The following is a 22,908-nucleotide window of genomic DNA, read 5'->3' as shown; positions in this document are numbered from 1 at the left end:
GTTAGAAACAGTCGTGGAAATCAATATGGTGAAAATCATAAGACAGATGTACTAATTCACCGACAAACAGAGAGATGCTTGACAAACAGGAATGCATTCTACCAAAACAGAAAGAAAACAAAACTGGAGAAAGAAATGGACCTGGAAGATAGAGCGGGATATTGGACTTCAGAATGAAGTTAAGGAGGAAAGAGAAAAACCAGAGCTCTACGTAATCCAATCATAATTGATGAAGTAAAATCAATTTGGTTAGAGATCATTGGTAAATAACAGAAAGAGGGAGAGAGAAAGAGAGAGAGAGAAACATTGACGTCACTCAGGCTAGGGTGCTTGTCACATTCTCATCTGCATAAAGATCACGTGCGTAGGCAAAGCGTTACCTACCTTCCATTTCAATCAGTGACACGTATGCAATATCAACAAAAAAAAGGAAAGAAAGAAAAAAAGAAAAAAAGGAGAAAGGAATGTTCTCCGCAGCGAAATGGGAAAAAGACAATGACCTCTTTTTAGTATCAAAGCTACATATTGTGTCCAGAGACTAAGGAGAAAATAAACAAACCAAAAAGAACAAAGAAAATAGGGGGGAGAAAACTATGAAAAAAAAAATCCATATGGAATTCAAATCAAACTAAAATTAGAAACAAAGGATGAAATCTATAAACTACATGAGTTGCTTTGTCTTTTTCGCTTGTACAAATGCAGCCATATTTGTATCAAAACGGAAGGGGGAGGGGGGGGAGGTAAGCGGATAGAGTTAATTGTCATATTAGTGGACATCCATGTAGAGTAAAGAATAGCTAAAGGAAGAAGGGAGGGGGAGGAGAGGGGGGAGGGAGGAGGACATGCAGAGCTGGCAGATGTGAGGAAGAAAAAGGCCGGGACAACAAGAGTGAGACGTGAGTCACACATGACACAGATGAACAGGTAGGAGAGGGAGAGGAGGAGGAGGAAGAGGAAGGGTAGAAGAGTGTTGGAGGGGCGGTCACTGCTAAGATGGACAACTAGAGAATCAGCACATTTGAAAGGGACCCCAGTCACATTTAGGCCCCGGGTCTTCTTCTTCAGCAGCACTTCTCTACTCTGTACTTTTGGACTACTTTCTTCCACGCAGCCTGTTTGACTTATTTATCACTGTAAACACAGGTACGCTGAGAGACACAGAGCCTGAGGAGCTTTGTCAAATCTGCTGTTTAAACTGTAAGCGTCAACAGGGAGCTTACATTCAAAATGGCTTGGGTCCCTTTAAAATAACAATCCTGTTAATACATGTGTGAGTTGTCCTAGTCCATGTACGTGTGTTTGAAGTGTTTGAAGACATCCATTAATAATGAGCAAGAGGACGACTAGCCCAGTTTGGGACTGGCTCATTCACTTCGTAGGGAACAGTCCTGGATGCTTTCTGTCTCTGCGCTGCTCTTTATCAGACTTGGAGAAGTTAAGCACATGTATTTACCAAACCAGCCAGATAGCCCTCATCATATATTGGAAAGATATTCCGCCAGAGAGCAGTGAACATCCCTGAGACTCCCAACAGACCACCATGACCTGAAAGGTGAGGGTCACATGACTGACCGGGGTTGCCAAGCAAGCACTACAGTCGCAAGCTAATCTGCTAGCATGTGTACATGATCCGTTAACACATGCTTTTGTGAGTTTTTATTTTAAAAAAAGAAAATGGTACAATAGATGGATACATTTTTGTAGAAACTGAGTATTGTAAGTTGTATTGTATTTTTGTTGAATAATTATGACGGCACTCTGCTGTGCCCTCTGCAGACATTGTGAACAGTGGTGCTTGAAGTCAGACTGACACATTTAAGGCAAAACGAGTAGGATTTACCTTGAAAACAATGTATAGACTCTTAAAAAAAGAATCCCTCTCAATCAATACGTTTCTTAATTTGCTGTATTCGGGATGGTTCTGGGCTTCAAACTCGATCAAAACGTAGCAACCAAGTGCCAGGTCATAAGCACACATTGAAGAGGATGCTAAGAAAATGGCTGACGCTGCAGCAAATGCAACTATAGTGCGATGAATTGAAAGCTGATAGAGCTCAATCCAGAAACATAGCGAGTCTGGGGTTGACTTTCACCCGCTGATAAGCACCATTTGTAATCCTTATTGTTTAACTAGAGGTTATGTTTGCATGAATATTCAAAATAGGTAAAACGTCATACTTTGGAGGATGCTTGGCTTGCAAGCATCCTCCAAAAACGATACAAGTCTTATAGTTTCTTTCTCTAATAATTATAGAGAGAGTTTTACTACTTTTCCACAGACAGCTGTGTTGCAGATAAGGTTGCAGAGCTAGTTAGCAAATAGGTCTACTAAAAACTAGTCTACTGACGTTGTCGAATGTCTCCTTCGGTCATGTGATCCTTGCAGGTCTTAGAGGTCTGTTGAGTCTCCTGTACGTCCACTTTATCTACGATTCGTGGGATATTGAGGGTGTTTTTGACCCCATTGCTCAAAAAGGAGCCCATTTCACCCCACGAAGCAAACTTTTGAAAAAGGTTTCAAAAAGAAGGACTAACTTGGTTTTAGCAAATGCATGTCTGCTTAACAACTCCCCCTCTGATCATGAGCAGTGCATAGGCATTTCACTGAGTCTCTCTATGGGAAGCGTCCTGGAGTGTCTCCCACGTCGCGGATAAGACTGTTCTAAAACGGGGCCAGAGGACAACTACAGGAACACAAACTGAGATGATATATATATATATATACACACAACCAGAGCTGCTGTACAGAACATTTGCTAAACCACACAGCTGCTGCAGTAAAGTCAAACTTCAGTGGGATCCAGGATCTGTCTCACAGAACCATCCTCCTGCAGAGATTTTAGTTTGGGGATTATCATGAAAGAAATACTTTAGCTTTTCGTGGAGATTAACCAGAATGCTACAAAGATGCTGCTTAAAAAAACGGGCGAGCTAATTAAAGGCTCCCCTCTTGCTACATCCCAGCTGAATGGCTCTAAGGTACATGGTCAATCAGACCTCCCTTGTCATTCTCCACTGGCCTGAGCAGATGGAGTAGAAACAAAACGCCAGGGACAGAAGAGACACTGCCACCTATAGGGGCCACATGCATGTTGACATGGTAGAGTAATACAGTAGAGAGGAGCATGTGTTTGACTCCTGGTGGTATGGTGGGAGCTGTTGGACGCCTGGAGGAGAAGAGGATCTATCACTGAGCAGAGCATGTGCTTGAGAAGAAACACAACTGTATTGACAAGAAGAAACTATTACACATACCCAGTTAACCTACTTGGTCCGGTTCCAAAGCATTTGAGTGCTTTTTATATAAACGAGACAGAAACATTTGGGCATTTATTCATGGGTAAGTACCACTTAATACTTTTGATTAGGAAAAAAAGAAACAGTAATGAATGAAATAAGCAGAGAGAGAGATAAAGAGAGACCAGATAAGACCTCATAGACACATGCAAGCTGGAGTAGAAAATAGAAGACATCCTTTTTGTCTGGAGTGTTTGCAGCCCATTTGGATGCGTATTCAACAGAGAGAGATGATTTTACAAGCGATCCCTACAGCCTTAAGTGTCTTTTGTTTTACTCCAACATAATCGGCTGTCATCCTACCGTAGCTCTGATGATCCGTTTAGCGTATGGAATAGCAAGGCTGTTTCCATAATAGCAGGAGGGGATTTAAAACTCTGTGTCTTCTAGGTAATCAGTGACAAACAGAGAGGCTTATTTTCAAAAGAGCCAAAACAAACAAGGAACAGTTCCATATTGAACAGGTAGGGGGGAATAAATCTGATTTATAACACTTCAGGAGCCCATTGTGGGCAGTATGTGGAGGTTTATTTTAAGATTTTATTACTCAGAGGGTCCACCCTGTGTCATGAGTTTAATTCATTAACACAACATAGTTTCTATGGAAGATTTAAAATGCCTACATAAACAGACAAATAAATAAATACAGTGAAATACCATACAGCTTAACCGTGTCATAATCATATGAAAACCGTGTGTTGAGAGGACATTTTTTTAGCTTGTTATTGACTTTAAATTGAGTCACATTCTGAATTTATTTCCGATGGATGTGTGATGCATTTTCATTTAAATAAAGGAGAACGCTCCCCTGCACTTCCTCATGATAACGCTATACTGATAAGGTCTATGCTGCTCTCTGCTGGACAACACTGAAATGCAATACATCACTGAACTTAGTTTTCTGTGTTGTTAACAGATTCTAACTACCCAGCAAAGTGGAAAATACAATTTTAAGAAACAGTTCTCGAAATAATTTAAATTACGTAAAATATGTAATCTTTAACTCGGCGGTCCAATCAAATGTGATTTGGGAAAAAATAGCTAACTCGCTGATCACATGTAACCGCACTTGACTGTTAACGTGTAGCTAGCTAGCAGTTCAATATCATAATATGAGGTGTGTGTTTGTATTTCAGCAGGCGAAAACTTTGTTTTCAACAAATGTTGTCGATAAATAGTTGATTAAATTAACCCTTATACTTTTTACTGTAGAATTTGATTTAAATCCCTCTTTTAACTCTTGTAATATTTCGTTTCCTGTGGAAATATGTCATATTACAGAAACTAAAGATGCTCAAATTTCCATTTCACTGTGACTCTAATATCCATTAATTGCATTATAAGACTAAAAGCAATGTAATTGTCCTGTTTGATTAGATTTGCTTTTATTTAGGCATTTTAAATCTTCCATACTGCCCGGCACACAGTTGATAATGGAGAGCTGTACCTTGCAACAATTCATTTTTTGCATGCTTGGATCAAGACTTTCCATAAGTAATTGGATTTGTCAGTTCAAGGAGAAATCACAGACTGTTATCTCTTTAAATTGCCCTCAGTCGTATAATTGTGAATCTTGCAACATTGGCTAATTACGACTTTATCTGCAGTAAAACTCAGAGGTTACCATTCCCGATAGAAACATTTTTCTTTAATATTTCTCCACGGGCATGGACCTTTGTGGGGACTAAAATGTCTGAAGTAGTCGTACCTGTGCCTGGCTAAACTTTATTTTTGTACCAAGCCTTAGCGGGTATAAGATAAGATAATCCTTTATTAGTCCCGCAGCGGGGAAATTTACAGCTGCATCTGCTCTTAAGAAACAACACATCTTTTTGCTCATTCATTTGGAAACGTGTGCCTCATAAGTCCATCCGAGGTGCGATATGTGATTGTTGTGCTCAATAGAAACACTAGAACCTCTCTTGTCTTTGCTCCCTCCCTCTGTTACCGTCAACGACAACAAACTAAAGAAAGAACAAGGTGGCAGAGGAGTCAAAGAGAACCAGAAACAAAGCAGCAGGAGCAGCACGTTTTTACACAGGAGAGAAGAGTCTTTTACACGTCAAAAATAATAATAGTAATAATATAAACTGGCCTACAGCCTAGGAATAACTGATAACAGAATGAAAGGAAATATTTCAATATCAAACAAGATGAGAATTCATGTCAACCAACACAAAGGGAGCAAGATAAAACTCATTTGCAGAGACTGTGGCAGATATCGTTGGAGTGGGTGGGGGGAGGGTGGGGGTTCGGGAGCAAAATAGAGGAGATTACATACATCGTGCCCTTTCTCGGCCTCGCCGTGGTTGAGTCTGCCGGCCTTGCCGTTGCGGCTCCGCTGGGTGTGGTCCCCGTTGTGCCACGTGGTGGGAATGTTGGGGCCCGTGGATGGCGAGGTGCCGGACGCCTTTTGTCCGTCTGTCTTGTGCTTGGAGTTCAGTCTGGAAGAGCAGAGCCACACAGCCAAACACCGAGTAAAGCACAGCCAAAGAAATGTTCATACACTGTGACTTCTGTTGACCTCGATCAGGGCCCGTATTTATCTGGGTTCCGAAAGGGAATTTTTGGACTTAAGTGAAAGATAAACGTAGAACATCTCCACTCTAACTCACTTTTTTTCAAAGTTCGTTTGCCTAGCACACATCATGTGAAACATGTTTTGGAGCGATTGTACAAAATAACATTGGTCATGATGAAGAATAATCAATAAATGTAGTTATTCAGAATGAGGTAGTTTACTATTTCTATTTGATAGCATATTACACAAAATGTTTTGGTGGATTTATCAGAGGTGCAAAGAAAAATAATAAAGCTGCATTGATTATGTATCCAAACTCTTTATGTGCATCTTCATTGTCTGCACTTGTCGATGTGATAACCACACTCTGATGTAGATCGTCTGCCAGCAGCAGAATTTTTGTTTCCATTTCAACCAATTTCCTATTTATTCATCTTTATATCATAAAATAACAGATTGTTGTAAATTTCACATTTTTATTTCTCCTGTAGATATTAAAGCAATAGTGTGTTTGATTTGATGATCTGCTGTGGACAGGAGCAGCAGCAAAACGTATTTTAGGGGGAAAAAATAAATCAGTTGAAGAGTAAGTTACCCTGCAGGAAGACGGCTCTTCCCAATGGTGAACTGAGGCTGTTATCTGTGCTATCGGTTAAAACACCAAAATCACACAATAACAGATTGAGGCAGTAGTAGACCAGCAACTCCTGTGCTCTGTGAGGTAAAACAGCTGTTTCTGTCAAAGGAGTCTTGTGGCTTTGAAGAGAGCATAGATGGATAGAACGGCTTCAGTTCCTCATCAAAAAGGGCTGTCTGAGGGGAATTTAAAACTGGGAAAATATTCCAAATATATCGCACACTTAAACTAAAGTAGATTTTTTTTAGGTGTCTCAAACATGTTCTGCTGCTGCCCCTGTCCACAGCAGTACGCGGCTTTGTCCAGTTCTCCAAATTGGGGGCGTACCGACCACCATGTACTCTAGGGAATACACTGACTATGGAGAAGTACCTCATACAACCCCACTTCAGAAAATCAAAACACTCCCTTTAAATATTTGACACAATTCAATCACAGGTTTAAAGAATACCAGATTTTTAAAAAAATATTTAACAATGGGAGAGATGCAGGGTAAGTCTTTGTCTCTGATTGGCTATTCCTGCTCTGAGCATGTGTGATTAATCGTGTGATCACAACAATATCATCACAATATCTCTGGTTCTGCTGTGTTGATTCTGATCCTTTCTGATCGTACTCTTTGCTGTAAGTAGCAGTAAGACGCTTGATAAATGTGTCATATTTTGTGGGGACAAAAATTGGTCCAGTATTGAGGTTAAACGCTGCACATGGCCGCAGACGAAAAAAAGTTTTCAATGTCATGGCTGAATATTTATCTGACTGCAGCAATGTGGATGTGATGCTAGATTTCAGAACAAGACCTCTCCTTGAGCGAGACACACAATAACAAAAAGGACCAGATTAAGGGAAAGGTAAAGAAAAAGGTTTTATTTCTCTGTAGGTCCTTTTCATAATGTTGTAAGACACTTGTAATAACAATCTGAACCTGTCAGAGGCAAAAACAACGATGAGGAGTTGCCCCGAGCAACTTCATTACAGCTCGTTATCCTGCAGCGTTCTCCCTCAATAACAGACCAATTTCAAAAATTGTTGGCCCCATTAGTCACTTAGACTCAGAATCATAGGAAAATATGGTCCAGGCTGAAAATTACCAGTGTAACCCTTTCAGTGAAATTCTTCAAAGTTTGATAACTACAAGTGCAGAAACGTTGTTAAAATGTGACATATAATTAATAAAATAAATATTCTGCCCTTTCCTTGGCTTCTTTAGAAAAAGAATAAATTGTATGGGAGAGTAGATATCTTATTAACTGCCCCATTGCACTCTTATTTGCTCGAAAAATAATTGGAAAAAATGTTCAATGCTGTTTAACATGTCACAACAGAAAACAAAATAAAAACATAATAGTCAATAGAATCATAAAAATAACATTACATCTAAGAACAGAAACCCAGAAATTTCAACAAACTCTGCTACATAGTAAATGTAGCTTTTTAGAAAGTAAAATAAGACGTTCCATGCTCCATAAAAAGACAAACGGTGTTACCAGTACAGAGTGATATCACAGCTATTTAATAGGGCTTATTATAAGAGGCCCATTGGCATCCTAATGTCTCCACGGGGCCGGGAGTAAAAGAGAGACAGTAACCAGGGCAACTGCTCGACAGGCAGTGGAGCCACACCAGTGTGTGACTAGACAGAGCCGAGGTGTTCATGCGAGTGTGTGTGTGTGTGTGTGCGTGTGTGTGTGTGCGTGTGCGTGTGCGTGTGCGTGTGGAGGAGTCTACCTGGCTGGAGATTTGGAGGTGCTCCGTGTGGAGGACAGGGAGGCGCTACGGGAGCTACAGCAGCTGCCTTGGCGCTGTGAACTCCTACTGGGGGTCTCACCGGGGGACCTGATGGGTGACGAGCAATGGACGCACACACACACACACACACACACACACACACACACACACACACACACACACACACACACACACACACACACACACACACACACACACGCGTACATGTACATACATAAAGCCATGTGTATGTAAGCAGACACCACGGGGGGGACACACGTGCCACAGAGAGCTCAGTAGTCAATCTCCTGATATGTAAAACAGTTCATGCGCTGCCAAACACCTTCGATATATATTCTAATCAAGACGGGGGTGAGACGTATAGCATGGGAATCATGTTGGGCTCACAACGCTTAGAAGATGCACTCTATTCTTTACAGCACTATATTTACATTCTCTGAGAGTCTGTGACTGAGATAATGGGTGTAAAATACCAATATAAATTTATGAGAGGCTGAACGTGATTCCAATTGGACCCGTTGTTGAGGACAGAGACTATTGTTCACTCTGTGTTTCACTGTGTGCAGAGGACAAATAGTGCCTATTCTTACACTGTACATGTACATCAACTGTCAATGATAATGAATGTGAAACTTCAAAAAACAGACCTGTAGGTTTAACATTTAAATGGCATTAGAGTGATTCTATGTGCAGCTCACCTCTTTTTCTGTTTGTTCTTGTCTTTGTGTTTGTTCTTTGGGCTGCCCGATCTAAAAACAAATGTCATACATAAGATACTGAAGCTGTGTCCTTGAAAGCATAGGAGACACACATTCACACCCTTTGTTAAAAAAAGGAAACTCAGTGTACCACTCACCCATATGGATTGCATTGTCTTTTCAACAATCAGTAGGCAGAAATGACAATAACACACACCTTACAGATTTTATGTATGTTATAATGTATTGTGTTTTTTTTCTCTTGTTCCATACACACCTGTGTCTCCTCTTTTTCCTGGAGCCAGATGCAGATCTATAAAGATAAGAACAAAAAAACACAATCGTCATAATAATTAACTGAAAATGTATATATGATAAAACTCTGCAGCGGGGACCCTGTTCTAACAAGCTGGTGTACTGATTCATCTGGTTAACCTTCCCTGATAAAAAAAAAAAGAAAATGGTATTTTTAAATCCATGCGTCCATGTTCCAGATTTGAGGTGGTTCTGGGAATTACTAAACTTGCTTCTTGAAATAAATTCTAGGACATCGGCGGTGGTATTTTAGACAACTACTGGAGACTGAAGCCAAAATATATTTTGTGCTGTGTGCCACATTTTTATTTACTTTTTTTTAAATAAACATTTTCACAAACACCTTCCAAAGAATGTTCAAACTATGTTAAGTCTCTCAAAGGTGTGAAAGCTTCCCGAGCAGTGAAGACTCATTTAGAGTCTCCCGATAATTACTCATACAACATAATCAACGACAAATGTGCCACAACATGTAAATTAAAACTGCATTCTAAATATTACAGACACAGACACACAAAGCAGTGCAGCTCCCGGTTGCAGTTGTATTATTGTCACAGAATATGAACATGTTCGAGTTGCCGAGAACAGCAGGAGGATCGCATAGTTTCAAACTCCTAAATGGAAAATTCCAGCATGTACTTCTGCCCTCTGAATCACCCGCATACGTCCTGATATGCAGAAATGTCCACAGGGCGCCTCTCACATCAGGCTCTCCCAGCTGGTATTCTACAGGTTGTGGATGTCACGCTTGCTTTTTATTTATTGCTGGCTGCCCCCTGCGATACAGCAGGAATAATAAACCGAGGGTCCTTTGACCCCGTATCAGAGTGGACAGTAATAAATGGGAGGCCGGCCATTCCTCAGTCCTCAGCTCTCAACTGACACATCACCTCCGTATCACTTTCACCCTTGTTGCAGTTTCCATGGTGATTAGTCAGACCGGTCTGTGAGAGTCACTTCTATTTTCCTGAAGAGCACTATACCCCCCCATCTACAAGCATGCAGTGGAGTGGGAGGCAGTGGCGGCGCAAAGTGTGTTGATTCCCTGAAAGGGCAGTAATAAAGCTGTCACAGTAACGTATGTGGCTGATATGTGACTCAGAGCTGTGGGGGCCTCCCAGTGGCAGCCTCCCCACTGGAGGGAACCAACTGGGGACTGCTGGGTACAAGCAGTTATTCTAGAGAGCTCATTAGTCTACTTCTTCTCTCACCCGCTCTGGTCTCACCTCACCTTGCTCTACCAGGACTTAGCAGTTCACTCTATGCTAGATATATGATGTGCATCAAAATAGACACAAGCCCTGTTATTTTAAAGTCAGTTGTGTACTGCAAACAAGCAGCAGGATTAATTTTTTAGCTCCTTCATATGTGCATCTTAAAAAGGAGAATAGCATCACAGGAGTGGGGGGGAGGGCTACTCTTCTGGGGAACCCTCCATTCTGCACCCCCATCCTTCCACATCTATACATTATTCATATATCAACAGTACCTGCAATGCAGAGCTGCTTTTGGTGTGAGGGGGGAGTGGGGGAGGAGGAGGGAGGACGGCAGGTACCCGGATGTGTGTGGATGGATGAGAGGTGGGAAATAAGAGCGGGGCAGTGCAGTGATGCTCAGCAATCTGGTGAGAAGCTCATTTTTCTTGTGTTTGGTGCGCCCCCGTACAGGCTGGGTTATTAGAGCAGTGCATTCAGCGCCCCGCCCCAAAAGTCAGGCATAGAGGGAGAGGAGCTGGAGGAGGGGGGGCACTGTACATAGCTCATTGTTGTTATGATATCCCAAGGCATCGCACAAGTGTTTGTTGATGAGCTCTGGCTCTTTCTCCTCTTCCTCTTTTGTGTCCTGTCACTCTCACTTTCTTCTTCCCTTCCTTTTCATTTAGTCTCTGTTCCTTTCAGCCTTCTCTCACTTGAATCATGTCTTCATCCTTTCTTTCTTCCCCTTCCTTTTTCTTCTTGTCTTTCCTACTTTTTTACTACCATTTCCTTCGTATATTTTAGTCTATCCTCTTTTCTTTGTTTTTCCTGTCTTTTTTCATTTCCTTTATCGTAGCTTTTTCCTCTTGACTTTCTCTCTTGCCTTCTTCCATTCCTTTTTTATTCATGTCTTTCCTCCTCTCCTTGTCCAACCCCTCTTTTCTCCTATCTGTCAGTGTTTTTTCCTACCCTTTCTTTTTCTACCTTTCTGTTTTCTTTCTTTCTTTCCTACTTCCCTTTTCTCTTTATTCTTGTCTAGCAGCCTTTCCTTGTTCAGTCCTTTTTTCCTATCTTTTCAGTTTTTCCTCCTTCACTTTCTTTTTCTTCCGTTCCTTCTTCTTTTCCCCATTTCTTCTTGTATGTCTTTCTTTACTCCTTCCCTTCCTTTTTCTTCTTGTCTTTCCTATTTTCCTCTTTTCCTTTCTTCTTTTTTCCTGTCCTTTTTCCTTTCCTTTATCCTTTTCTTTTTCTTCTTGTCTTTCTTTCTTTCCTACTTCCCTTTCTTGTTATTCTTGTATTTGCTGCTTTCCTTGTTCACCCCCTTTTTCTTCCTATCTTTTAGCTTTTGCTCCTTCACTTTCTTGTTCTTCCTTTCCTTCTTCCATTCCGTACTACTATGTCTCTTCCTTTTTATTCCCGCCTTTCTCCTTTTCTTTTGCTTCCTTTGTTTTCTTTTTTACTCCTTCTCTTCCCTTTTCTTCTCGTCTTTCTCTCACATCCATCACTGTGAAGGCAGCTGTTGATAAACCCTTAAAAAGTCACAGTTTCTGTCTTGTGATGACATGTCACTGATGTCACACTCACAAACTGCCTGTACACACTCACCTGTCTCGCTTGTGTTTCTTCCCACTCTTTTTCTTCTTCTCTCTATGAGTGGGTGAGGAGCTGCCAAACCTTTTGGGGGAGAGAAGGGAAGAATTTGCACAGTGACAAAAATGCAAAATGAGGCTCTGATCGCTGCTGACTTCTGTCTTTTCACTCATCATTGTGACGATACATCACTCATCAGAGGGGATGATTGTTAGTAAAGGAGACATCTTATAGGAGCTCAACTGATTTTTCACTCTTTGTCCTCCCCTCCATTCATCTATCTGCCTCTCTCTTCCTAATCTTTCATACATTTCCTTCTCTCTCAGTCTCTTACTCTCTCCATTTCTTTTGCTGACCTTTTCAAAAGAAAAAGGAAGATGAGACTATGCTTTGCTAATGACTCCCTACAATCCCTTCCCCCTCCTCACAAATGCAGTATCTGATGGGTCTTTAGCAATTTTCACACCAAAATCATTGGAATTCCACTTCTTGTAACCACAGTGTAATTATTCTGTCAAGGAGGCAGGGAAAAAGAAAAAGCAGAAAGATCGAACCACTTCATCAGTGGAAGCCGTTGCCACTCACCGACTCCTTCGGCGGCCAGATTTTTTCTTCTTCCTTTTCTTCGGACGAGGGGATGGAGAGCTGCTTGATTTCCTCTTCACTCTGGATTGGCGAGAATAAGAGAGGGGGAGAGAGATCGAATGAGAGAGGCAGAAAAAATGTACAAGTGATTGTTATGATAATCATTTTCAGAAGGAATACATTTCTGATTATAGTTATTTGCTATTTGCTGATAAGTGTTTATTTTCTCATTTCCTTAATTCATTCTGCCATAACATGCAACATTGTCATACAATGGAAAGCTTAGAGGAAATGACCTTTGATTTTTTTTCCTGTGATTATGAGTGTTTATGTCCAGGTACATGCTGTTACTCAAGTGTTGCTAGAGCAGTTGAAGAGCTTTTTTATACATATATTTAGATCAGTTTCATGTTTATGGATTTCATCATCAACACCAAGAGGCCATGTGAAGGAGATAATAGGTGGCTGAGTTAATTCACCACTTGAGGGGTCAGAGCTGATCAACACATCGCCATTATACAGTCTGTGGTGTGTTTAAGCATGTGTTTTACCGGCTGTCACTGTGGTAATCATGGTCATAGTCTCCGTCTTCATAGCCAACCAATTCAGGGTTCCCTTCATACTCGCCAGGCTGATAGTGCAGGTGGTTGACCCTGAAAACACAAGACAAGGATCATTAATGTGGAGAGAGAGTGTTTGTGTGTGTGTGTGTGTGTGTGTGTGTGTGTGTGTGTGTGTGTGTGTGTGTGTGTGTGTGTGTGTGTGTGGGAGTATTATAAGTAAAGCGGAGTAACTGTGGACAATGGCAAACTCTGGTAAAATCTATTTCCAAACCATTTTCATTAGAGACTTCACAATGAAATAGTCTACAGCCATGCTAGCAACTCTGTGAGGCTTACATAAGCACAGCTGTGTTTTGAGCTAAATGCTAACATCAGCATGCTAACAAGCTCACATGGAGATGTTTAATAGATATAATGCTACACATTTTAGTGTAGTGTATTAGCATGCTAACTATAGCACCATCGATTCTGCTATTGATATTTGAGAGTTTAAAAGATCTGATAATATACTAGCCAGAAGTAACTATAACATTTAAACATATTCCTTTGATTTGTTTTTAAAAAAGCATTGTGTCAAAGATACTAAGCTGGACATTTTACAGTTGAAGAAAAACAAACTATGTAATGGCCCATCAGTGGGTATAAAGGGCCAGCAGGAATCATGTTCATCCTTACCACATAACAAAAAATTATTTTGACCCAAAATATTAACCATTACAACAACAAAAATAAACATTGTTTTCATTATTTCTGTATTTATTTGTATGCTGGCAGCCAGCCAGATGACCTGAACAAATTCCTTATTTAAACTTACTGGTAAAAAATGTAAAGATTTAATTTAATTTTGGGGGAGACTCAGTTTCTGAATGATTTCAAAACTAGTTTGGCATTCCTGTACTAGAACTATTTTTCTTATAAGCCAACAATACCGACATAAATGCAATAAGCTGGTATTTGTCGGATATATCTGCCAGATTGATTTATCGGTCTAGCTCTAAAGTTAATATATACTAATCTTAAATTGAAATTTTGACCAGATGACTGCAAATCAAATGAATCCTGAGGGGATGAGTTGTGATTAAATCGTACCAAATCTGTACCAACTGTCATGCAGCAATCCGTCTAATAGTTGTTGAGGCATTTTGCTCAAAACCACAAATGTGAACCCGCTGGTGGTGCTACAGAAAAAGTCAGGGGATCTCCAAAGTCTGTAGGAATTATGCTCTGGGGACCATAACAACTGTAGACTATTTCATGGACCTTCATTAAATAGTTGCTGAGATATTTTAGTCAAGACCAAAGTGTGGAATGACCTTACCAAAGAGCTACACTGCAGGATAATGAATGTACCTAGCATGTCCCTACCCATCTGGCAATTAACTTTGGGTGCAATAAAATTAAAACACAGAGTCAAGTGAATAAAATGTGATGCTTTCACACTGAACGTTTTTGTGACTGTAGTTTTATACTGACATTTTGTAATCTTGTCTCACCCCAGCAGTGAGAATATCATCATCTCTCTTGCTCTTGCAGTTCAGCTTGAGGGATTCATATCTTCCCACTTGTTCCTCACACACACTATATTGTAAATACAGACAGATGGCAGCAGCCTTCTCCCTAATCCTCCCAGCACCACCACCCCCCTTCTCTCTTATGTGGCCTCCTCTGATCCACCAGCTCTGACCTTGCAGGCTTCATGTGGACTAAAGAAACAGATAAAGAACACACACCACACTGATTCTTTTTTCCCCTCCATGCAGTCCTATCAGTCTGACCTTGTCATGTCCCAGCGTTGTTACAAACCCAGGGAGTCATGCTCTGGGTTTTCTGCTACTTTTTTACAAAGAGATGAAGCATTAAAATTGATAATGACGAATGTAAGGTAATAACGAAGTGCATGCACAAACACACACACACACACACACACCCAATTAGGGGTATATATATTTTACCAATAATGTGTTGGATTTAACAAGCAAATGAGAGTCCTAGGTCTTTGTACTGAGAAAGTAGAGCGGTCAAAGACAAAGTTTTCGGGCTTAGCTACCATCTATATTGTATCGTCTTGTCACATGATCAAATAGAGATTTGACGCTGAACAACCACATCATACATATTACCCAGCAAACATCATTGCATGTCTGTATCTGACAAAAGAAAATAAGAAGTAATTATTTTTATTGAATAGTTTTTTTTCAAAATAATTAGATTTTGTATAGTTTATGTAGAATAAGCCTATCATTTTGTTAAAGATTACGACTTGCTTTATCAAAAAAAAGAAAGAAAAGAAAACCATGATGAGATGGGGACGAGAAAAATATATAGCAAAGGGCATTGGATTGAAATCAATTTGTCTTTAAATACCTCATCTTGTTTAGCAAGATCATCTTCACTGAAAGCAATCGGTATGATGATGTTTAGTAGTCTCATTTAGTCACTTGTTGGAAACCACCTTTTTTAAGTTGTGAGAGGTGTATTAACTGACATATTTTATATCACATATCAAATCATTAAAATGTCTGAAGCTTGTGTTAACCACAGAACTTATTTCACTCATCTAATCCCAAAAGCCATAAAAAACTAGTGACAAGGGAATCGGAAGTTGAAAAAAATGCTGAATCATAATATGTATATTATCTATGTTTACGCCCCTGAGCATATGGGAGGTATATATGCAGAGTTTATTTGTATCAGAATGATGCAAACAGAGACATAACCTCGAAGACAAACCATGCAGCCGCAATTAGCAAGAGAGAGATGAAAACAGGCAGGAGTAATGAGATGAAGAGAACGAAGTGACACACGGAAAGAAGTTTGACAGAGCAAAGGATAGTGCATCTCTAGAGCTCATTCTACATGAGATCAAGAGAGGAGGGGTGGTGTAGTTGGTGGTGTAAAGTCTCAGGAAGGAGAGCATGTGGAGGATTTAAACAGGCCTGATGGTTAGTTAGGAGGAGATGAGCCAACAAAGCCCTTAATTGGCTGAGCACCGCCGGGCGCAGCAGGGAAGCCGAGCGCAGGCAAAATAACCTCACTTCAAAATCCCGGCGCTTTACGTACACAGGCGAGTGTTGGAGCCCCCCACACACACACACATACGCACACACTGCAACTCCGGCTCTGATGAATAAACTTGCATTGCAATAATCACGTTCATTTGAACATGAGCAACAGAAAGCAACAGCCTCAGAGAAGTAAACAACTGGGGGCAGTGTGGGTGTGACACAGTTCACATGAGAGAGGCAATCGGAATTTTTGAACAAAGTTGGGAACTCTTATTAAGTTTGAAACTGGGAGTCAATACAGGCGAGAGATGACCGTATATATAACACATACACTGCTCGTTTTTTCACGGAAAAAGAGAGGATATCAAACTGCTGAATACTGTGCTGAGAAGAGAGAGACACACACACAACGCTCAAGTGTTACCCACTAAATCCCTTTAATAGTATCTTGGTCCGTTTTTTAAAACGAGAGGAGCTGCTAAAGGAGCAGCAGTAGGTGATGAGTGGACTTTCTTTGCCCTTGGTTTTAAATTCAGGCTACGATGCTGGACCCTCTGATAGGTAGGTGGAGGTTGTACCTGCAGCCTACAAGGAAGACTGCAGACAATACTCTGGGTTTAATATGCTGTAACCTCCACTCTTTTATTTTATTTTTTTACAGTCTATACTCTTTTGAAAGATATAAAATATAGATATGGCAGTAAAGGGCAGTGCTCTTTGCTAGTGAAGCTGCACATACAATATTTATCTATCACGAAGAATGAGGTCTCTGAAACCAAATGATTTAAATATATAATATAATATTTTTTTTTTTTCAGAGACTAGTGTCCCTGTAGCATGATGCCAAGAAGAGCAATTAACAACAAATGAAAACATCTCGTGGTCCCCTCCATGCTAAGTCATTAGAGATAAATCAACTAACTCCCCACCCTGTCTCTAATCTCTTAAGTGATGCCTTGCTCCAATATGCCGGAGACATCTGTCCAGCCTGGTCCCGATCAACGCAGCGTCCCTGTTAGGCAGATGAGTGAGTGTCTCAGTCCCTAATGGTGCCCCGGTGAGGAGAGACGCTCCCTGATTCCGCCATGGCCATCCTCAGGGCTGCAGCACAGCTCAGTGCAGCTCATTCATATCCCCACTCAGACAGCCACTCTGCCTCCGAAGGCCCGGATATAGTTCTATCGCTGCAGACGGTTATAGTTTGTTATTCTGGGAGGAGGTGGGTGGAGGTTGGATTGATTGCTCCTCAGCATGAGGGTGGCGGCAAATCTGGTTGTTACTGTAGCAGCTTTACGGTGCTCATATTGAGATGAAGGACTGACCAATTCTGTGATCTTGGGGGGAAACCTTGATGTTCTGGCTGCAAGAGTCGAACGCTAGATCCATTTTCTTCTTAAACAATTCGGTTTGCTAATGAAGAAACGTCGGTCTCGGGCGATAGCTAAGCCCAGGGTCAGCTTCCCCCATTGATCCTGCTCTGCTCGTTCAGGAGAACGGCTCTACACGATGCATTCCTCCTCTCCCCCTTCTGCTCACATCCATTCTGCAGGAAATCAATGTGGGACATCGGTAAACAGAGTTATGAGCTAGCTCATCCTGCTGCCTGTTTACTGCTAGTGTGTAAGAGTATTAAGCTACAGCTGAGGGGCCTAGCCTGTCAATAGTAATAGCCCCTGTGGAAAAGATGGCATCTGAATCAAACCTCCCAGCTGAGCAGAGTCAAACACGCTGAAGGCAGCAGTATATTTGAGGTTGTGTTGGAGCCTCCTTTCATTTAGCAAATCTACATATCAACCAGTATATCTTTTATCTCAATCTATATCTGCAGATATCTCGTTTGGCTTGAAGTTGCTTGGCAGCAGTTTGTACCTAAATTACGATGAGATTAACGGCTCCTGGTCACAGAATAAAGATATTAGCATACAGTAAGATACACACTTTATAAAAAAATATACAATAGAGTTCATGGTAGCTTGACATATTATATTTGTTTTTCTAATTTCCTTTTTCAGTTAATAAAACTGACTCTTTTGAATTTTAGTGCTCTGCAGCACTAGACACATAGTACAGGCAGATGGGAATGTCATTAGTTGTGCAGGTATTTATATCCGAAACCAAAGTAAATTTTGACCTATGGTGCGAGATAAAAAGTCACCAGGATCACCAAAGTTATGACAATTCATCCTTAAGGGGACATGAATGAGTGCACACAAATGTCATGGCAAAGCATCCATTAGTAGTGAAGACATTTCTGAATCAAACATGTCAACCTCATGGTGGCGCTAGAGGGAAAAACAGGGGATCACCATTAAGTCATTCGCCCTAATACTCTAGAAACCACGACTGGCTGTTCAAAATTGCAGGGCAATTAATCAAACAGTTGTTAGGATACTTCACCAAAAAGGAAAAAAGTCAATCTCATGGTGGTGCAGTAGATTTTAAGGCCCAACTGCCGTGAATGTACGAACTTTACTGGCAGTCCATCCAAAAGTTCTTGAACAACACATTTTCTCACTATAGTGTCAATTTGGACGTGTCAGCGACAGCGTGTCAGTTTCCACAGCTTTCAGTTTTCTTATCACATACAAAGTGTCTCTTCAAAACAAAACTTCCATTTTTACAGGAAGTAAGTTAAGACAACAAAACCACTTAGTTAGGTTTAGGAAAAGAGTGTTAACTTAACAACATATCTCACTACAGAGTTACCAGTGTCTCTTTAGACGCATGTCTTGTGTGACAAAATGTCAATATTAACTTTTAGATTTGCACAAGCCACAAACAGCTTTCTCCTGGACGAAAGCCTGGGATTGTTTGACCCATCCACAACCCCGTGCAGGGCGGGCAGGAGGGGAGGGGCTCTTTAAATTACATAAGTTGATCTGTATGGGTTTACATTGGAGTTAGTTGAAAGCCCTGTGCGTTGCATACAGACACTGAAGGGTTGCCTCTGTACGTCTGTATCCGTACATCTGATGCGTTGGGAGTGAGACCTGGTTGCATTAAGACATTCTGGTCCTGATTAATTAGCGCTGCTATAAAGGAGCCCCAGAAACAAACTTTAGAGACACAGAGGACAGTGAAACAACTTAGCCACTAATGTGAGATGAGAACACCAGCATCATATCAGCGCATACTGTTGGCTTTTCCACAGTGACTTCGGCCCCTGTGGGCCAATGCTAACTGATGTGAGGGTCCACTACCATATAACCTATTAATGTGGGGGATTGTCGATCTGCTTATTGCTGTAGACAGTGAGTATCAGGAGGCATATAGCACAGTTTTACCCCGCGGCCAATACACCGGTTGATTAAGGCATGTTACCCATAATGCTTTAGTAAAGTAGGCACTCTACAAAAAAAGTCACAATGGTGTGCAGAGGGACATAGTTTACTTCAGAAAGACTTGTGTGTGTGTGAAAAGGCCTGGGGGAGTGTTGAGTATGAGGGGGAGTGAGGGGGGGATAACAACCCTGCAAATTACAACCTTCAATTTTCCACATCAAGGCCTTTCTGTGGGGGAAAAGATGCAGCATTTGAGGCAAGCTCTGAAATCCCAAATTGACCGGACTGAGGAGTGCCCTTGAGAGTGAACTAACGGGAAAAGCGAAAACAAACACAAGCTTTCTGTATCTTCATGGTCGGCTTTCTCTGGACCCTAAATGATTAAATTAAGGTTATTACGTTTGTCCTATTGCGTGTCACCTTCCTCTGCAGCTCCCTCCTCATTTCAGCGTGGTCTGGTTAAATGTCAGACACCGGCTGTGGTGCAGAGGAGGGAGAGTCATTAGTCTAGTCTGTGAGATGGGAAGCATCAGCGTCATTACCAGTCATTAGTTCACAGACAGCAGGTCACGTCACCACCACCACACTGCCTCTCTCCATCACTCACAGATACAGCAGGATGGACTGACTCAGGAGGGCCGCCTTGCCTACATCCTGCTGCTGCTGTTTTTCTCATCTTTTCTGACGGCCGAAGCGGTGGCCTCTGTGTCTGTCCGTGATCTGGACAGGGGCCACACACCCAATCATTCATTTTGGTTCCTTTAATTCCAAATCTGCTCGCCTCAGATGAGACACTCTCCCTGCCACACGGCGCGCAGAGCTAGAGCGAGGCTTAGTGCTTAACAAATTGACAATTATCGTGCCAATCTTCGCCTCAATGGCTTCCAGCAGAGTTTGGAATAGACTTTAAAATGCTACTGATTATTTTCAAAGCATCAGGGTTTAACCATTCCCTGTGTATTTCAGGGAGGCACTATCAGTCAAAAGCCAAGGATTCAAATTAAAATGTATTGCACTTTTGTAATTACGGACCGTTTTTCTTTGGAACCGACCGCCTGAAGACATTATCAGAGTGGTAGGCCATTTCTCATAAACTCAACTTCTGCTTATACAGTATTTGATGTTTATGGATGTTTGGTTTTGTTAGACACAATTTAAGTACCACCACTTCTCATCTCAGTCATAACTCTATAAAGCATACAGACGTCATACACACCTGACTACACTCAGCATAATTCACTCTTAACTACTGTATCATTCCTTTCCATCAAAGATATACTGTATTGTCCATACATCTGTTTAGTTATCAAGCGCTCCTTGTTACTCATAATCATTAGATTCAGTCTTTCTCTTGGCTATTTTCTTGTCTGTATGGGAACAGGAACAGCTAGTTGCCAAAGCAGCAGGACTTTCCATAATGCAGATTTGACGGAACGTTAACAAATAGGCTACAAGCTAAACAACAAGGACGTGTAGATAGTTTTATTATGTGTGCAGTACCGCATAAAGCTTGACTGATATTTCAGGTTATTTTTACTTCATGATCCTCTCAAAGCTTGACACTTCAAACAAACTGCATTTTCCATCCGGGCCTCCCTCCTCCCATTGCATGCGCAACCTTCGATTTCTAAAGAAAATCATGGAATCTTCCAAGTGTATTTCTGAGTTGTATTGTATTGTCACCTCTTGTACTATTTCTACTATTGATTTCTACTCTACTTTTTTTTTGAAGGTGGGTTTCAAATACAAATCATGTTTTACCAGCTGCAACATTACAGTGATGTACAGTAACTTACACTGGTTGTGTGTGTGAGCCCTCTCTGGTGATGACGCCCTCCTTGTCCATCAGCATTTGTCTGAATGTGCTCACTTTCTGTCGAATCTCTTCTTCTGTGTACCTGAGGATGGACATAAAGATAAAGCAGTTAGTAGGGGCACGAATACTCACACACAGATTCATCACTTATCTGCAGTTTTCACTACTTGGCAATGATGAACATGAACGATGGACAAACTGCTAACTGAAGCAGCCGCTTTAAACAACAGCATTGAATGCAGCGTGGGACGCTGGCAGAGCGAACGGTCATCCCTCACAGCTGCCAGATGCCATGTCAGAGCCATGTCAGCACACAGAGTCCGACAAATGGCAAACGGCAGCATCTAAACCCAGAAAAAAAGACCCTCAGCCGGATGATGTATATTCTGATGACTAACTGTCAACCTCTCGCAACCCCGGCGGGTTCCTTTACTCCGGCCCGGACTGCATGTCATGTTTTATTCTGTAAGCAAAGCGCTGAGTTGAGAGTAACTGTGGGGCAATTGGGAGGCGCTTTCAGCAAGCTGACAGACAGAATCCTGCAGACCGCTGCAGCGGGACATGAAAGCAATTACTGTCTGTGCAACAATGTAGATTTCTAATTATAATAATATATATTTTTTCAATTTCAGATACAGTGTATCTGGCAGTGGGCGCAACATTCATTTCACTGTGGTATTGTTTGGTGCAGTAGATAATGAAAGAATCAAACCCTCCCCATATATTCCATGCAGACAGCTTTGGGCTTTGTCCTCCCAGTGAATAACACAAGTAGCAGCCTCTGACCACTGGACTGACACCGACAGCTCTGTGAGGGGGCACACTAATAATTCATCCAGCCCGTCTGAACAAGCGCGGTAGTGGCAGTAAAGTAGCTTCTGTCCTGTGCCGTTCTACAGACTCTCATAGGGGAGTTATGCATGTCTTGTGGACTTGATAGAGCATGGCCACTTTAATGCGCTGTACACTGAGCTGATCTCCTGGTGCATTCAAACTATCTCAACACCATCTCCTCATTCGGCTCTGGCTTTGGTAATGGGATGTAATGAGCTACACAGGCAGAGAAACACGAAGCGAGAGAAGAGGACGGAGGGGGGAGAGAATTAATAAAGCTGTGAAAGTGTAGCCAAGAGCCAGACATCACAGAGTGAGACTGACTGGAAGCCTCGGCCATTAATAATAGACTTTAGTATTTGTATTAGGAACAACAACAAAAAGCATGTGTGGCAGGTGCCTGGCATATAGCAGTATGTTCATATAAAGATTCACTCATTATCCACAATTCAGTTTTAGAAATCGGTATGAAATAAAAGAATAAAACCCTAGAACTCAAGATTTCTTTGAGGCCGAACGGAATTGATATTTGCGTCTTTGGTAGGTGATAACATCTGAAATGTGAGCTCCACTTGCAATAAGTAAAAGTGTTGGGGAGCTGTCCATCACTCAGTGCTGGAACACAGACTAATACTAGGCAACAGATTCTCTAAGCTGGGGCTCATAGCAGCACCAAGTCTATAAACTGGATCTTAAATTAACAGGAGTGTTTGCTGTTCTCAGATTAAATATAGCATCCGATACATGTATTCTGAGTTTGGTGTTATCGGCGCATTGGCGGTGTGGAGAATGAGATTAGGAGAAGTGCGATGGAGGGACAG

General features: G+C 41.4%; 1 protein-coding gene across 1 annotated transcript in view; it reads right to left on the bottom strand.

The window, feature by feature from the left end:
* Positions 1-22,908, bottom strand: part of srrm3 (serine/arginine repetitive matrix 3) — a 36,729-nt gene that overhangs the window by 6,000 nt on the left and 7,821 nt on the right. The window contains exons 2-9 of the mRNA XM_054626547.1: positions 21,234-21,335; positions 13,140-13,241; positions 12,589-12,669; positions 12,019-12,087; positions 9,180-9,215; positions 8,903-8,953; positions 8,184-8,291; positions 5,579-5,741 (exon numbers count right to left, since the gene is read on the bottom strand). Of these exons, the coding sequence (XP_054482522.1) occupies positions 5,579-5,741; positions 8,184-8,291; positions 8,903-8,953; positions 9,180-9,215; positions 12,019-12,087; positions 12,589-12,669; positions 13,140-13,241; positions 21,234-21,335 (712 nt within the window). The remainder of the gene's footprint in view (positions 1-5,578; positions 5,742-8,183; positions 8,292-8,902; positions 8,954-9,179; positions 9,216-12,018; positions 12,088-12,588; positions 12,670-13,139; positions 13,242-21,233; positions 21,336-22,908) is intronic.

This window comes from Anoplopoma fimbria, chromosome 24 (genome assembly GCF_027596085.1).
Source record: "Anoplopoma fimbria isolate UVic2021 breed Golden Eagle Sablefish chromosome 24, Afim_UVic_2022, whole genome shotgun sequence".
In the NCBI taxonomy this organism is placed as follows: Eukaryota; Metazoa; Chordata; class Actinopteri; order Perciformes; family Anoplopomatidae; genus Anoplopoma; species Anoplopoma fimbria.
Note: the sequence above shows the minus strand (reverse complement) of the source record. Positions and strands in the feature narration are given on the sequence as shown.